We start from the raw sequence: 17627 nt of genomic DNA, 5'->3' as shown, positions 1-17627 counted from the left end.
ATTTGGATGAAAAAGAAGAGTCATATTAGTAACTGGTTACATTTAATAGATGTAGAAGAATTATTAAATGTATAAATAAACTTGTAATACATAATTTTCCTATCTTCACCTCTTATTTTATTTTATTACACAATTATACCCTACCTATTTTCTCAATTGATAAAATAAAATGTCAAATAACCATCGTATAATAGATAAATATCTCAATAAAAAAGAAGAATTAGGTTAGTTTTTAGTAATCTTATACATAAGCGGTGTTAGTGTAGTTAATATGATTGTATGAATAAAACTATTCATTTATTATACTGAGTAAAACATTTTCTTTGTTGTAGGATAAAATGACATGTCCTCTATGTAACAGACGTCTAAAATTAAAACAAATAAATTTAACCGAGGCGGTTTATTTATGTACAGATTTAACATGTTCATATCCCATTAATAACCAATGTTACATAGTCAAACGAAACTTGGAAAATTTACAAAAAATATCGAAATATTCCACCATTTCAACGGTATCTAACTCAAATTCTCCTCATGGAAATATCACCGATGTTGATAACGATTTAGATATAGACGAATTAGTATCTGAGACACTTACCAATTTGAATTATTCCAGAGAAAATGTTTATAATAATTTAGATACGAAAAAATTTGAGACTAGTGTGGGCAAGATTGAAAATACAACTTATGATGCAGATTTGGAAGAGTTTATTAATGGGTTAACTAATTGAGGGTAGTGTATAAGTAATATGTAAATATATATGAAATATATATAAAAGTGTTTTTTCTATTTATTTTTTGATCATTTAGGATGGATACAACTTTCAGGATGTTTTTTAACTTCTTTAATTTTAGTGTGAAAAATAGGGTTCCAATAAAACAGAAACAGTATATGGTGGACCCCAGGTAATCCAATAAACATTTTGTTGTATTATAGCGTCCTCCCTATAGTTAGAATTTTTCTAGAAAATAGTACCTTGTAATCAGACAAAGTACAGATCCAATAATATTCTAAATGTTATATACATGAACTCAGAAGTACAAATCAAACTTATTTATGTGAAGTTTAGTGAAGCAAATAGCTTAATTTTTATTATGGAATTGTCATTAATGCTTTAGAATTTACAAAAAATATTTTAAGAGGTATGAAAAAATGAATTTGTTTTCTGTTAAACATTGTTGAAACTTGAGATTAAAACTTAAACTTTATCCATTAGTAGAAGTTTGAAGTGGGATACACCATTCTCTTCAGCATATTGCAATGCCAGCTCAAAGGCGTTATTTAAATAGTAATTAATTAATTTTCCTAATCTATTGTTGTATAACTATCAATCACTTTTATAATTTCTTTGTTAGACATATCATGGAAAATATTCTCTTTATCAATGTAATAGTTGGTGAAGGTAACTTTCCAAGATTGATAAACAGCAAAATCCAAGTTTCGTATTAAATTCTTTCAACATTGTCTTTGATTGATTGTTATTTTGATATGTTTTTCAAAGTAGGTTTTTTAAAATCTTCACAAAGTAAATGATATGTGGATCCATGGGTTGATTCAGTGCAGAGTAGTTTGGCAGAAGAAATATCGCAGTAAGCATTTGTTCTCAGCTCTTCAGATAGAAAACTGGAAAGTTATTGCAGCCATTTCCTAACTTTTGGTACGAAGCATCCAAAAATAGGTTTCGAATGAAACTAACAGTGTTTTCGAAAACAATATATTTACATTTATTTTAGACACTAACATATTTTTTTCATCTTATATTAAAAAATACTTGAATTTTTTTATATTGCAACCAACTCAAATAGAATCACGAGAACAATATTCAATTATTTAAACTACTGTTTCAAATTTAAAAAAAATATTTTTTTATATTAAATTGTATTTTTATTTGATTTTAAATTACATTAAATAAAATTAAATTGTGATTATTTATCAGTATTTACCCTGTTAAATTCGAAATATTTAGAAAGAATTTAAATTAAATTCCAACTTTAATTTCCGATAGATTCCTTTAAAGTTGCTGGTTTTAATAAAAATAAATAAATAATCGAATATAAGGCAAATATATCACACGAAGAAAATACTTTATTTATTTTTAAATAATTGTGTCGTTTATTTTTAAGTACAAGCCTCCATTTAAAAGAAGTACCTTGGACAAAGTAATTAGAAAAATTGAAATTATGGAATTCAACAGAAAGAATATCTACAACAGAACCAATTGTTTGTACTATATAAAATGGCTAACTTACTGATTATTGAAAGAATGTACTTGAAGATCAGGTACACAAAAAATCTGCTGGTTTTTTTCACATTTTTTTGGGTTGTAAGCAGACTCTGATATATAATTCAGCATTGGAAGGTGTCAAAATAAGGCAAAAGTCGAAACTTATTTGGATTTAAGAGAAAATAGAAAATATTTTTGAGAATGTATTTGAAGACTGTATGGAGATATGATAAACACTTTCGATTGAAGTTTTTTTTTTCTAAAAAATGGTCTAAACTCTGAAATACATTTGAGTTTATGCAAAAAATACTTGTTTTAGAAGAAATGAAAGCGTTTTGAAATTTCATTTCAACTGTGATACAGTTTTGTACTCAGAATATAATAGAACTAAAAACTGGTAAGTTTTTATAAGTGTAGTTATTTTTTCATCAGATAATGGCCGATTTTTTGGGATTTAAACCAAGAAAAACTTTTTGCCAAAAGTAAATTAATAGATTATTTTTTTATACAAAAAAAATAAATTATGGCTCCTCTACAATTATTTTGAATCTACTACCAAAGATATTATAGAGTTCGTTTTTATTTACTACAATTACAATAAAACTAGAACCAGTGTAACCTCTTTCAAATCCAGTTACTTTATCAACTGAAAACTGATTATATATTAATTATTTTTAAAAATCTATCTCACCTCTATACATATATATTTGTCTACACCTTTTCGAAACAGCATTTCGGTTTTCCATAATTTCAACTACAAATAATTGCTGATTAACAAATTAATAAAGACTTAAATGTGTTTAATAAGATCTGATTGCTGGTGGTACTGTTGCGCATTCGGTTTTATCTAAAGTTTCATCTATAACAGGTCGGTAATTGATTTTAACTTTACCACTGTTTTCATCGATGGTGGTTAAAGTGTGTTTTCTCCAATGTTCCGTTATGGGTTTCTATAAAAATAAAACAAACATTACAATATCAAACTTCCAGGTACCATCTAATTATGCCTCTATCACCTGAACGTTGATAATAATCAAATTAATGCAGGTAATTGTAAAAATTTGACGTTCTATTCATTAAAATACAAAATTATTGAAATATAAATACCTTCTGTTGTGTTTCCAAAGGTTTGGTGTAATCGTATTCATCGATACGTACTTTGTAGTCTTCTCTAGCATGGGCCCCTCTGGATTCCTTTCTATTTTCAGCAGCTACGATTGTCTGCATAGCGTTTAACATCAAATTTTGCAATTCCAATGTTTCAACCAAATCTAAAATAAATAATATACAATTTTTTTATTAAAAAACTAAATTTATTCAACTAACCTGAGTTCCAAATTAAACTGTTGTCTGATACTTTGAGGTCTTTTAACTTTCCGTATAAACCGATCATTTTCTGTACGCCTTCTTGAAGGGATTCCTCGGTTCTGAAGACTGCGGCGTGTGTCTGCATAGTTTTCTGCATCTGTAATCGTAAATCCGCAGTACTAATACCTCCGTTGGCGAATCTACACCAATCTAAATTAGCAACTGATGCTTCACCTGCGTTCTGCAATAAATAAAAATTAATTTGATCGTAAAGAAAATGATATGATTATTGTACCTCTTTGATGTTACCAATACTTTCACCGGGTTTGTTTTCCTGGGCTATGGTGAGAGCACAAGCTCTTCCGAATACTACCAAATCTAACAAGGAGTTGGCACCAAGTCTATTAGCACCGTGTACAGATGAAGAAGCCGCTTCTCCGCAAGCGTAAAGTCCAGAAACGATTTTATCTTCACCGTTTACAGTTGTGAGCACCTTAAAAAAATTAAATTGATGTGACTAATAAAAATTATGAAATTTTATTTACCTGACCCTTGTAGTTAGTAGGAATACCTCCCATGTTATAATGTACCGTTGGTAATACAGGAATTGGTTCTCTTGTCACATCAACGCCAGCAAAGATCATGGCGGTTTCAGATATACCAGGTAACCTTTGAGCTAATTGTTCGGCCGGTAAATGGTGTAACTGAAGGTAAACGTGATCTTTTTCAGGACCACAACCGCGACCTATAAACAATATTTTTAATATAAAAACTAAATTAATAAAATAAATAATTACCTTCCCGGATTTCTATTGTCATACTTCTAGAAACGACATCTCTCGAAGCCAAATCTTTGGCTACTGGTGCATAGCGTTCCATAAAACGTTCTCCTTGTGAATTTATAAGATAACCACCTTCACCCCTACAACCTTCTGTCATGAGACAACCAGCCCCATAAATACCGGTAGGATGAAACTACGGAAACCATATATTTAAAATTAATTTCCATAAATAGGGGTTTATATTGATTTTACCTGGACAAATTCGAGATCTTGTGAAGGTAAACCTGCTCTAGCTACCATAGCATTACCATCTCCCGTACAAGTATGAGCTGAAGTACAAGAAAAGTAAGCACGGCCATATCCACCTGTAGCTAAAATCTAAAAATAAAAATACAAAAAAAGAGGGTTTGCTATCATGATAAATATATTCGCTTACAGTATTTTTAGCTTTAAACCTGTGTAGGGAACCGTCTTCTAGACACAAAGCGGTAATACCTCGACATTCTCCATCTTCCATTATCAAATCTAAAGCGAAATATTCCACAAAATAGTTACAGTCGAATCGTAAACTTTGACCATATAAAGTGTGTAGTAAACTATGACCAGTTCTATCGGCTACACAACAGCACCTTCAGTAAAAAAAAGAAATCACATACTTAGATGGTATTCAACGCAAAAATATCACTAAAACGGGGCTCATACATAAAATAAAAAGAAAATAGGAAAAAAAAGTTCTTTGGAGATGTACAAATGAAGTAATAGATATAATGGCATGAAATGTTGAATTAATTTTTTAATAACCCTTGTATAATTGTGTAAACGCTAATAAAAATGATAATTTTAGTAAAAAAAAAATCATCAAAACAAAATTATTTTGGAAATTTTTATCACAAACTCTGTGAACCGAAAAGATTAAAGTTAATTTAAGACTGATTTTTTTTAAATGTGCAATTAACTGAATTAATGGTTTTATACTGCAACCACTTGGATTAAATTGATATCAGAAATAATTGCATAATTAATCCTTGTTTAAACCAATTTCTTCTTCTTTTTTAGAACTCTTCGAGCCTCAGAATATTGGGATTTTAATTTTCTTTTCAACCAAATTTTTCCACACTTTCCTTTCCCTTGCTATCTCATTCATAATATTGTTTTCTCTATCATGTGCTACTTGTTGTAGCCAAATTTTTCTTCTTTTCTCATATCTTTTTGTTTTTGTCAGTTTTCTTATTAAATGTTGTGGTGTCCAAACCAGTTTAAACATCTTTTAAATATTTTGTTTCCTATTGGTTCCCGTTTGAGCTTCTCCAAAACTAGTTCATTTTTTATCCTATCCATCCTCGTTTTCCCTGCTATTCCACTCTTTATCTATCTGTCTATTTTTTTCTGTTACGTTTTCATATATTCCTTTTGTTAGATCTGTATATCCATCTCATACTATCCCCTACCATTTTTCTTTCTATCAAGTCAAATGCAGCTTTCAGATCGATGAATGTAATATGTAATTCTTTTTCCTTTCTATTGAGCTCCAAATTATCCATAGTTTGTTTTCTTTTTTATATTCTTGCTTTGTTCACTATCACTTCCTCCTTCATGATTTCTTCTCTTGTCCTATTGTTGTATAATTCACCTTCATCCTTAAATTCTCCTTCTCTACTCAAGTTTCTACCTCTGCCGTTGAATTTTTCTTCAAAAAATTCCTTCCATGTATCTAATAAATCTTTGTGTTTACTTTTATTTCTTATTCTTCTTATTTTCTTTCTTTTTCTTCCTCATATTGCTTTGATTTTGTTCCAAATACTTCTGTTATTGTCTTCTCCATTTATCCACTTCTCCAAATTGTTCTCATGTTTCCTTCTTTGCTTCTTTAATTTCTTTCTTAACTTTGTTTCTTATGGTTTTGTATGCCTCCTTATTTTCTTCCCTTATATTTTCAATATAATTATTTCATGTTGTCTTTTTCTGCTTAAACATTTTCCTTATTTCTTCTGTCTACCTTTTGGGTAGGGTATGGCTTCTCCATATGTTATTTCTTTGAACTTCCATCTTCTTCTAGTGTTACAAATTTTTTTTAAATTTCTAATTATTATGATATAAAATCATTATAATCAACCTAATTACCAAACTAATAATTATATTATGCATTTTAAATTGTTAATTAACAACTATAGAAGTAAAAATTGTATCAAATTTACATGTATTATATTAAATACTATTATTTTATAAAAACTTTTTTCCCAATATCTAGCACAAACTTTCTCAAAATAAGTAAATAAATGAATAATTCAATCAATTCAATATATTAAATGAGTTTTCACATCTAAATATATAATTCTAAATCAATTTTATGATATTCACTAACCTGTGAGCTTGACCTCCTTTCCCGAATTTCAAAGACTGTCCTCCAAAGGCTCTTTGATAAATTTTCCCCTCTTGTGTTCTAGAAAATGGCATACCGGCATTCTCTAATTCTATAACAGCCTTTGGGGCTTCTCGAGTCATGTAATGAATAGCATCTTGGTCTCCCAACCAATCTGAACCTTTTACAGTATCATACATGTGCCATTGCCAATTATCTTCCTCCATGTTACCTGAATAATAAGATTAATGATAATTTCATATTGATAAAATGATAAATTAACAAACCGAGAGCGGCATTTATCCCACCTTGTGCCGCCACTGTGTGAGATCTTGTTGGGAACAATTTTGTGACAACAGCTGTTTTAAAACCTTCTTGTACAAGGCCATAAGCGGCCCTAAGACCTGCACCTCCTGCTCCAACAACGACCGCATCATATGTGTGATCAATTATTGGATATACTTTAGATACATTGTCAGTTGTAGAAGCATTTTTTCTATCTACTTGTATATGAAGATCTCTGGATGCAACCAAAGGTCTTACCAATGAATTCAGCTAGAATTTATACGTTGTATACTTTATTTTTTAGAAAAACATTATACAATAATTAAACATATCATACATATTTGAGTAGTTTATATAAAATGCGAATTCAGATATAATAACCTAAAAACAAAGAAATTGTCGAAACATTTGAACCAATTATTCCTTTCTTCAAAGTATTACAATAAATTATAAAAATCGATTTTGAAGAGGCATTTTAAAATATATTATAATTAATATCAACTCATTATGTATTACACGTGTTTAAAAATATATGCATATGGTCCTTTATTAAGAGGAATTTTCTTATTGCGTCACTAATATTTAATATGTAAAAATTAAAAGGATAACAGTTTGTTATTAATTATACCTATGCAGGCGTTATGTAATAACAGTTTAATACTAATTACGTACCTTTGTAGAGGAAGAAGTTATTACGTTTTTCAAGCACGATGCTTGAAGTTTCAAAATACTGCTCATATTTTTGTATTAAATACCGAAATTTTTAAAACTAAGATCCCACACTATTTGAAGTCGGTAATTGTCACTATTTGGTTAACACAAAATGAAAAAAGTGCATTTTAAAGTCGATATACCAGTTCGTGTCGCCATCTAACGATACTAATCTAAAGTGTTCGTAACTTACATACACCATTTTTTATCAAATAATATTATTATTAAAATATTAAATTCATTGTAAATGATAATTTCGTATTTTTATAATGAAAATAAGTTTCTAATTATAAAATTTTAGTACAATAGGTCATAAATAATTAAAGTGATTATGAATTGACAATTTATAAAAAAGAAGAAATTTATAACGGGACGATTATTGTCAAATAAATGTTGATTGTCAAATAATGTAGACAAAAATTTCAATTTTATTATAGCTATAAAGGTTTAAATATGGTGTGAAATAATAGACGTTGCAAATATACCATTTTTTAAGTATTAAACCTATTTTTTATACCTAGATATGCCGACCCAGATTATCTACGTATTTTTATTTTTATCTTTATGTTTAGGAGAAAATATTAATGTTAGTATTTAAAGAAGTGAAATAGGATAGCGATGAATTAACATTTGTCCTTTACAGAAACGAAAATTTTCGAGTTTAGAAATAGTAAAGGATAAAGACGATCGAGTGTTATTATTTTCCACTTTGGACGGTACTTTGACGGCTGTTGAACAACAAACTGGAAAAGTTAAATGGAAAGTAAAAGAGAGTACGTATTTATAAATATCGTAATAATATGCTTTTACTAATAAATCGTTTTAGAACCAATAGTTCAAGTACCAATAAATGTGTCTAATGCCATTGTGCCTATTTATTTACCAGACCCCAGAGATGGGTCGTTATATTTGATAGGAGACGTAAGGGAACCTTTAAAAAAATTACCATTCACAATACCACAGTTAGTATCAACTTCTCCTTGTAGAAGTTCAGATGGAATTCTATATACAGGTACATAGGATATTTAAGACATTTGCTATCAAAACCAGCTCATTTTTGGAAATTATACAGGAGAGACAAAAAAACTTCTCACATCCACAGTTTTAAGGCTGAAAATTTTCTAATTGTAGATATAACCTAGAAGTTGATTAGTTTTTCATTTTGATTGGAAATCATTATCTGGGGCATATTTACATTAATTAGATTGAAATGAGTTGATTTTGATGCAAAAACACGATTTTTCATGCTTCTATTAAGTTTTTTTGTTCAATTAATTTTAAGAAATCGGTTTTTCAAGGGAGTTTTATATGCAAAGACTAGTTGGTGAAAACTTGAAATACCATTTCCCTGATTTGTGAATTAGAGCATACGCTACTGTTTTCCAATCTTTTCTTGCTAATATTTAACTGTAAAAAGGAGTGGTCCATTATTGTTGATATTATTTGAATTTCTTTAACATTGAAGAGCGAAAACCCCAACATACTGACTATGATCTTGTTCTAATTTTAGCCCCTATAGTCATCACAGAAACAACTTATTTCCTTGTAAGGAAAGTAATATCTTTGAAAAATTTAATAGAAATTTGTAAAAGATTGAAACCCTTTATTAGAGTCTCTTTTCTGTTCATTTTTGTTCCGGTAGATTATGAAAATATTGTCTCTTGTTTGTGGGGCTTTGGAGTGACTTTTGACAATAGTAAGGTATTATGCTTTAGGAAGGATCTGGGACCCAAGGGAAATGTGTGAAACAGATTATCTACAGAGTTGATCATCTAATTTTAGGTTGGAATAAACTTATCGTTTGGTCAGGTTGTGAAGGACTCTTTATAATATGCAAAAAAGTAGATTTCAGAAAAATATGGAGCTGGTTTTGATAGTGCGACTTATATGTTTTATATTTCAGGAAAGAAAAAAGACACTTGGTTCAAATTAGATCCGCAAAGTGGTAAAAAGCAACTTATCATGGGATGGGATGATTATAGCCCTACATGTCCTATAGAAACTGAAAGTTTTATCTATATTGGTAGGACGCAATTTAGTTTACGAATGGTAGATGAAAAAAACACAGATAACAAATGGAATGTAACATTTTATGATTATACAGCACGACTAATGACTAAAGAAGAGTTGAATAACTATGGTGAGTATACTTTTGGTGATTAAAAATAATATTTACTTTAATAATTTGTTTTAGATTCCGTACATTTTACTTCGGCTTCAACTGGACAGATAGTAACATTAAATAGACGCATGGGAAGCTTCCTATGGGACAGAGATTTAGGAAGTCCTGTAATTGGGGTCTATTTGTTAGATTCCGAGGGAATAATGTCTGTTCCATTTACTTCTTTAGCTAATCACACAATAACTCATCTTAAATTAGACCTCGAAGCGAAAGATGGGATGCTATATAACACAAATCACATGAGGCTCTAGTAAGTTCGGAATATAATCAACAATTCAAACACGGTTATCAAAATTATTTGTTTCAGTCCAACTTTATATATAGGAGAACACATGCACGGGTTATTCGCTTTACCGTCTCTAATAGATAAGAATTACGTATCCGTGATAGGTACAGATAATGGACCGCTTTTATTAGGAGGGCCCCACGCTCCTGATGTAGTCCGTCCGGAATATCCACTTCCAGGATACAACTACCGTTTACCGGATGGTAAAAAATTTTATATTTTTGAGAAATTTTGTTTATTCAGATTATTTGTAGGTGCTGATATAAACAACAACGTACTGTTTCAAAGTTTACCCGGTTTCCAGAACCATATAATCATTTTTACCGGTCACTATAACGTCCCAAGATATAGCGAACAGAAACTACTAACAGCTCATAAAGAATTGATAGTTTTTAAGGATAATTTAGATGAAATAACCGATATAAAAGAAACAGAAAGTACTAAAGAAGAGTTAAACTATGTACTAATCGATGAAAGACAAGAAGAAATTATTACAGAGACCCCTAATTGGTTTATAAATCAATATAAGGGATTAAAATTGTGGATAAATCGACAGGAAAATAAAGAACTGAAGATTTCTCTTATAGTAATGGGGGGATGCGTCATAGCCATGTTTTGGTATCTACAAGTTCAAGTGCGCGAATTTCAAAGTCAATCGCGTCAAAATTCCCAATCGAATCAACAAAGTATCGGTAACGTGACCAATGTGACGGCTTTAGCCGAAGAATTACCGAACGGGACGGTTAAAATTGGTAAAATTACGTTTAGTCCCGATCAGATACTCGGGAAAGGGTGTGACGGTACTTTTGTGTACAGAGGCGAATTCGACAGCAGAAGGGTGGCCGTTAAGCGTCTATTACCGGAATGTTTTACGTTCGCCGACCGTGAAGTGGCTTTATTAAGAGAAAGCGACGCTCATCCGAACGTTATACGTTATTATTGCACTGAACAAGACAGAATGTTCCGATATATAGCACTGGAATTGTGTCAGGCCACTTTAACCGAATATATACAGGGTACTTGCGATATATGTCAAATTGGTCCGCTGGAAATTTTAAGACAAGCCACGTCTGGTTTATGTCATTTGCATTCGTTAGATATCGGTGAGTTAGTTTCACTTCCAAGCTCGGATTGTGATTTATTTTTCTAAAAAGGCAGCGAAAGGTATGACTTTTGGTCGTGATAAGGCGATAATGTACCTGTGAACATTATTAAGGTCCCGTGTAATGATCAGTATGTTGGTATGAACCTCAACGTTAATTCAATCTCATATTACCACTAATATATACTCGAACGCATTCATTATTGCCAACTAGTGATATTCCCAATCCAAAGAATCACCTAGGACGATATTTAGTTATTGGAAAATCCCCTCGCTTGAAGTTTATTTGAAAAAATTAAAAATCCTTTATAAAAAATTTATTTTTATCGCCAACTAACTAATATTAAAATCAAAATAAACCTAAACTTAAACATACAAACACCGATAGGCGTCTGAACAATCTGGAATACTTCTGGCAACTAGAGCATTGTATCCAATCCGCGTCCACTGGATTTAGTCCTCAATGATAAAACCTCTTCTCACATAAGGGGCGATTGGACAGCGCCTCGCGCGTCTTAGTATCACAGGGTACATACCTACGGCCCCAAAAAGTCCTACTCGGTTCCCCGATCTTGGATGTAGCGATACAATTCGAAACCATGAGGATAGTATACAAGAACTGCAAGCTGGATCAACTGGCCGTACAAAAATCTGGACCCAGGCGAATGCCATGACGCTTTTCACCGTTAACTGTGACGCCCTGATACTGCATAATGGATCTGGTACACAGACGGTTTCAGGAGGAAAAGCTTGGAGACTTCTACGGGGGAATTCCCCCCCGAAATAAGCGGTATTTGCTGTTTAGGGGATACGGATGCGCGATACACAATCGACGGCACGGGAACACAGTAATTTGAATCTGTTCGGATATCGGAGCTGTCATACAAGTCATAAAAATCGAAAAGGTGTGCCTTAGGCTAGTGATAGAGTGCCACAAAGTCCTAGAGAATCTGCAAGATTCAGTTTCGGGTCACTCAGGGTCAACCCATCCTTGACCTTGGGCTTTTCACATCAAACAACTGTTCCTAAATCAGATTATTAACCGGATACGGTCGACTAAGACTCCATCTCGACACCGTGGGCATCACGGACGATCCAGAGTGCCGTTGGTACGTGTAGGGGAGTATGAAACTGCAGCATTCATACGGACCAAAGCACCCGATCGACTTCTCAAAGGACATCGGCCTTTGGTAACGTCAAGTTGGGCACCAAGGGCCCACGTGCTCAATGGCCCTTCGACCGTCCACTATGAATTAGTTTTTTCTGATTGCAATGATTCGGTTAATGGCATTATCATTTCCTTTGCTTTCGGTTTTTATTCCTTTGGCTTGTTTTTCCACCTTTGGTATGTTTTCCTTCCTCTTCTAATGCAGTTTTCAAGTTAGTTTCCATATTTTTCTTTTCCTCTTTAGTTTTATGATGTTAAAAATTCCACTCTTTTCATATTTCTTCTTTGTTTACCGTCCAACGTTTTTTTTTATCATCTGGTAATGGAGACAATTTATGGACAGTTTGTGGACCGCGCCGCATCGCGATTAGTCGATACCTAACTTTTATTTTATCGATAGAATCTTGCCCCATGGAGTTACTAACATCTGGATCGAAGTTGATCGATTGCTTGAGGCTGCTGATGATTATTTCGTCGATGGAATGGAATATTGGTCAACAATGGCCGCAATTTGAAGTCGAACAACTTCTCTGGAAGCTTTAGCAACAAAACCGACAATATCGTAGTCAGTTATTCGAGACGGAGCTTTTGTTCTTATCCACTATGTCTCCACACTTCCTTTCACTTGTCATTGAATCGTTCGCTTTCGGAATAATACAACGAGGTTCGGCACTAGATGGCGTTTGACGTTACGCGACTTTCCCCTACAGGTCTCGATATCTCTATGATTGAGCAAAGTAGTCAAAAAATGTTTGATTTAACGCTTGAAATCACAAAAATCGTTTCTGATGTACATTAGTTACACTCCTACAGTCCCGACTTGGTCTTATTTGATTTTTTTTGTCTATAGGATTTTCTTCATGCTCTATAAATTATATATTATCACAAACTATCTTTATACTTGTAATGTACCTTAATTGTGTTGGGGAGTGTAAATTGGAATGGCAAAGATATAAATTTTTTTTTAGTTCATCGAGATATTAAACCTAGAAATGTATTACTATCTGTACCAGATAATAAAGGACAAGTAAAAGTGATGATATCTGATTTTGGTCTTTGTAAAAAATTACAAGTAGGAAGAGTTTCATTTTCTAGACGGTCTGGAGTCACTGGGACTGACGGATGGATAGCACCAGAGATGTTGAACAGTACTAAAAGAACTGTAAGTCTGTACACACTTCGTTAAAGGAGTTCGATCATATTTTTCTTTCAAATACTCACTAGAATCATTTGAAATGAAAATTTTATTAATAAATAATAGAACTTATAGTTAGCAATATACGAACCTTTCAGATGTAAGATGATAAGTCCATTACCTCTAGTTACTCTTCAAAGAATTTCTCTTTTATTTCTGTTTTCTCATCTTCAGTTGGTCCGTATGCTATAACCTTTAATAGTTCTCCATTTTCTCTTTCTTTTATGTTCCTTTCTCGATATATACTTCATATTTTCACCTTTTACTATAAGGGCGACTTACGCTCTGGCAGGTTCTCCTTTTGTCCCTCGCGACTGTATCCTCCAGTGTCCTTTACTTAATTGTACTTTCTTTCTTCTTCGTTTCTGTTAATCCCAAATAATCTGTACCTGTCCCTTTTTTTCTTCCATTAGTTTCTTTTCTTTACCTGTTACGGTTTTTACATTCCATGTTAGTAGGGTTCTCCCTTTTTTTACTTCCTTTTTATTTTCATTTCCATCACTTTTCTTGTCCTTTAATTTACCTTCTGCTTTTTGTGAAATTTGTTTTTTCCTTTCTAAGCATTTTATTCTTTTTATTTTTCTTTTACTTGAGCTCCTTATCTGTCTCCTGTTTCTTCAGTCATCACCCTTCCAATGTTTTACCTGTAATTATTAGTTTTCTTTTGGTGGTTTAGCTCCCCAACTAATTTGTTTCCATTTCCAAAACTTTCCTTCATGTATCAGACTTTTACTTGCTGTCCATTATTTCTTTCTTCTTTTGCTTTATCTCTAATAATATTTTATAGGTCTTTATATAACATATCTTGTTTTCCATCTTTCCTGCATTGTTTATTTTCACCTTAATTACCTTTAACTAAACTTTTTCATTTATTCTTCAAGTTTATTGTTGTCTTTTGATGGTATGGGAATTTTCTTGATGATTATCTTCTTTTTCTTTAAATTTCTTTCTAATTGTTCTGATGTGTCGTTGGTTTCTTTCAATTTTGCTTTTTAAATCTGATTTTTCTTCATAATTTTTCAATTTGCTGTATATTTTCTCTTTGTTTATCCCTAACGTGTTTCATTCGGTATTCATTTTTATCTATTATTCCTCTTATGATGAATAATTCTTCATTTTATGTTTATTTAATGGGTGATCTTCTTCAGTATCTCTTATTCTTTTTGTATTTTTATCACCGCTGCTTTCTGTTTCTATTTATTTCCATCTTGGTGTTTTTCTTAATCACTTATTGTTATGGACCTCCTTAAATGATTATTTTTATTTATTTCTTTTAATTTTTCCTGAAAACAAATATTATTTGAAACGATTTTAACATGATTACTTTTGTAAATTTTCAGGCTCCATTTGTGTTTTAATAACCTTAAAGCTCACTTCACTTTTTCCTTGCTTTTGTCTTAATATCCTTTATTTATGACTTATATTTGTTTTAATTCACTACAAAACTATTACTGTTTTCAAATTTCTAATCAATAACTTTAAGTTTTTGTCCAAACAGACAACCGCTCTCTATGTGATTCAAAATTCAACTGTCAAATTTATAATAGCTTTGTTCGCGGTAGAAATCCTGTTGCTGTTCTGTTACCGGATTCATCAACAGTTTGAAATTGTGCGTTCGCGGTGCTAATAAAACACGTTCGGGATTTAAAATTCTATGTTCATGGCACAAAACATACCCAATAGGATAAGTTGTGTGGTTCGCGGAGCACAGAATTCTAATTCCGAACGTATTCTGAATGCGTCCTCGGATTTGGTAAGAATTTTTAATCCGGCGCGTCTGCATTTGTTCTACTTGCATTTACCACGAACTGATCTAATACCTATTTGTCTTTATACGTACTTTTCATTTAAAAAACCGTGGTAATTGAATTTGTATTTACAAATATCAAGAATTAAATCTTAATTATTCAATAAGGTGAATATCAAACTAAACGTTCGTGGACAACTTTGATTATTTCATTATTTTGTATTTTAAAAAATGAATTTTTGTTCGTTTTATTTAAAAACTTGTTTTCATTATGAAAAACCACAACTTGGGAAATAATTCACATTTCATTTGGAATTTTTGAAACCGTTAATAATGGTAATATTTAAAACACTGTTTACCACTATTACATAGACGATTCTTCGAGTGTAATGTTTACCAATAACTAGAAAAAAGCTCAAAGAACTAGAGAATGTAATGTAATCTAATTGATGTTGATTTTATTTCAGACTTCGGCTGTTGATATGTTTTCTCTCGGTTGCCTATACTATTACGTCCTATCGAAAGGTAGACATCCTTTCGGAGATAATTTACAAAGACAAAGTAACATTTTGTTAGGTAAATATGATCTATCAGATATAAAAGGACCAGATTGGAAAGTGAACGTACAGATTCATCTTATAACCTCTTTGATATCTGCTGAACCAGAATTGCGACCAAATTGTAAAGCTGCATTAGACCATCCCATGTTTTGGAATTACGACAATATACTGCATTTTTTTCAAGTAAGTACCTGGTAATTGTGATTATTATCATATTCAGTTCATTCATGTAGCTACCTTCCTTTCATAATTATGTATTGGTCCTTCATTTGAGACAATTGATGTCTATCGTTGGTTGTGGGTATCATTTGAAGGATTTGATTCTGTGGATGACGTCCATTACCTGGGTTCCATTGATCTTTGAGGAACTTGCAAGTTTCTTAGAAATTTCGGTCTTGAGGTATATGTATATAGGTTAGTCAAAGACTCTTTTCTTTAAATGCACATTTGAGTTTCTCCCAAATGTATTCTATGTCAAATTTTATTCTTCGATTAACTTCTGGTAGTGATCCAGAGCTGTGTATTAGTTGTCCCAGGTATATGTATTATTTGTCGACCCTTTGTATGTTATTTTATGTAAATTTTTAGGAAGTTAGTGATAGGATAGAAAAAGCAGATGGTAATGAAGAAATTTTAAACGAATTAGAAGCAGATAGTAACTATATTGTTAAAAGTAATTGGAGAGTACATATCCACGAAGAAGTGGCATCGGATTTGAAAAAGTACAGATCCTATCAAGAAAATTCGTTAAGAGATTTATTACGTGCCTTAAGAAACAAGGTTAGTATTATTGATGATAAAAATCCTGTAAAAAATGCTATATTACCATTTTTAGTTGATTTTTAAATACACTGAAAAAAATTGTTTGTTGTAAAAATTCACAAAAATTAATTATTGAGATATAAAAAACTTTGTAAATGGAAAATTAATTATAATTGCGTAATAATATTCGAATAAAAGTTGTAAAATTTACTAAAATTCAATTAAATCTACTAAAAATCATCTGTAAATAAATTGTAACTAACATATGGGATGGAATTTATTCAAAAACTGAAAATATTCATTAAATATAGCAAAATTTATTTTATTTGGGGGTTGCCACCATATTAATTTTTTTTTTTTTTTTAGAAACATCATTTAAGGGAGTTATCAGTAGAAGCTCAAAACATCCTCGGAAAAGATTCCAAAACGTTTACGACATATTGGCTCGACAGGTTTCCTCTGCTGTTAATCCACACTTGGATGATTATGCAGAACGTTGCGGAGGAACAACATTTTAAAAAATTTTACCACACCGCTTACAGATACAATTTAGAAACCTACAAGGATCAAATGTTGGAATATATATCGAAAAATCCTCTAGATTTACAATTACTAGAGCAAAATCGTGAAAACGATATTATTAGAAAAGAGAAAAGGTGTAGAACTGGAGTACAAGGTAGTCCCAGCAAAAAATCGGAGTTGGTTAGATCCGGGGGACTTTACAGGAATTACGATGATGTTAATGTTAATAGAAACATTGTTAGGAATTACCAACAGAAAAAGAAAAAAATTAAAAAAGTAGAAGAACCTCTAACGTGGGCGGTTCAAGATTGAACGTCTGTTTCAAACAAACTGTGATATTTACATTTGTACAAAGATTAACGACATTTTTATTTTACTGTATATATTTTTATAAATTAATATAAGTTTCAACATAACTTAGTCGTTTTGTTTT

The 17627-nt window shown here is 31.5% G+C and overlaps 3 protein-coding genes across 4 annotated transcripts; 2 read left to right on the top strand and 1 right to left on the bottom strand.

Annotated features, from left to right (window-relative positions):
* Positions 1-214: 214 nt before the first annotated feature.
* On the top strand, positions 215-2204 carry LOC130440454 (uncharacterized). Its single transcript, XM_056773599.1, has 2 exons — positions 215-277; positions 333-2204. Exons 1-2 carry the CDS (start codon positions 272-274, stop codon positions 729-731), a joined length of 405 nt encoding a protein of 134 aa, XP_056629577.1. The 5' UTR covers positions 215-271; the 3' UTR covers positions 732-2204.
* On the bottom strand, positions 1702-7835 carry LOC130440453 (succinate dehydrogenase [ubiquinone] flavoprotein subunit, mitochondrial). The gene is made up of 11 exons (XM_056773598.1): positions 7632-7835; positions 6962-7229; positions 6678-6906; positions 4752-4944; positions 4568-4693; positions 4331-4508; positions 4079-4278; positions 3829-4026; positions 3552-3774; positions 3333-3496; positions 1702-3175 (listed from the first exon to the last, which is right to left on the bottom strand). Exons 1-11 carry the CDS (start codon positions 7695-7697, stop codon positions 3026-3028), a joined length of 1995 nt encoding a protein of 664 aa, XP_056629576.1. The 5' UTR covers positions 7698-7835; the 3' UTR covers positions 1702-3025.
* Positions 7836-7949: 114 nt separating this feature from the next.
* On the top strand, positions 7950-17610 carry LOC130440451 (serine/threonine-protein kinase/endoribonuclease IRE1). 2 transcript variants are annotated; one of them, XM_056773595.1, is made up of 11 exons: positions 7950-8256; positions 8314-8443; positions 8497-8682; positions 9574-9810; positions 9865-10102; positions 10160-10341; positions 10393-11241; positions 13377-13570; positions 15818-16093; positions 16499-16690; positions 17039-17610. In XM_056773595.1, exons 1-11 carry the CDS (start codon positions 8194-8196, stop codon positions 17504-17506), a joined length of 3015 nt encoding a protein of 1004 aa, XP_056629573.1. In that variant the 5' UTR covers positions 7950-8193; the 3' UTR covers positions 17507-17610. The 2 variants fall into 2 exon arrangements, with proteins under 2 accessions (XP_056629573.1, XP_056629572.1); XM_056773594.1 differs by having other exon boundaries at positions 8050-8256; positions 10160-11241.
* Positions 17611-17627: the final 17 nt, after the last annotated feature.

Source organism: Diorhabda sublineata, chromosome 2 (genome assembly GCF_026230105.1).
Source record: "Diorhabda sublineata isolate icDioSubl1.1 chromosome 2, icDioSubl1.1, whole genome shotgun sequence".
Classification (NCBI taxonomy): Eukaryota; Metazoa; Arthropoda; class Insecta; order Coleoptera; family Chrysomelidae; genus Diorhabda; species Diorhabda sublineata.
This window is presented reverse-complemented; position numbering and strand designations above follow the sequence as displayed.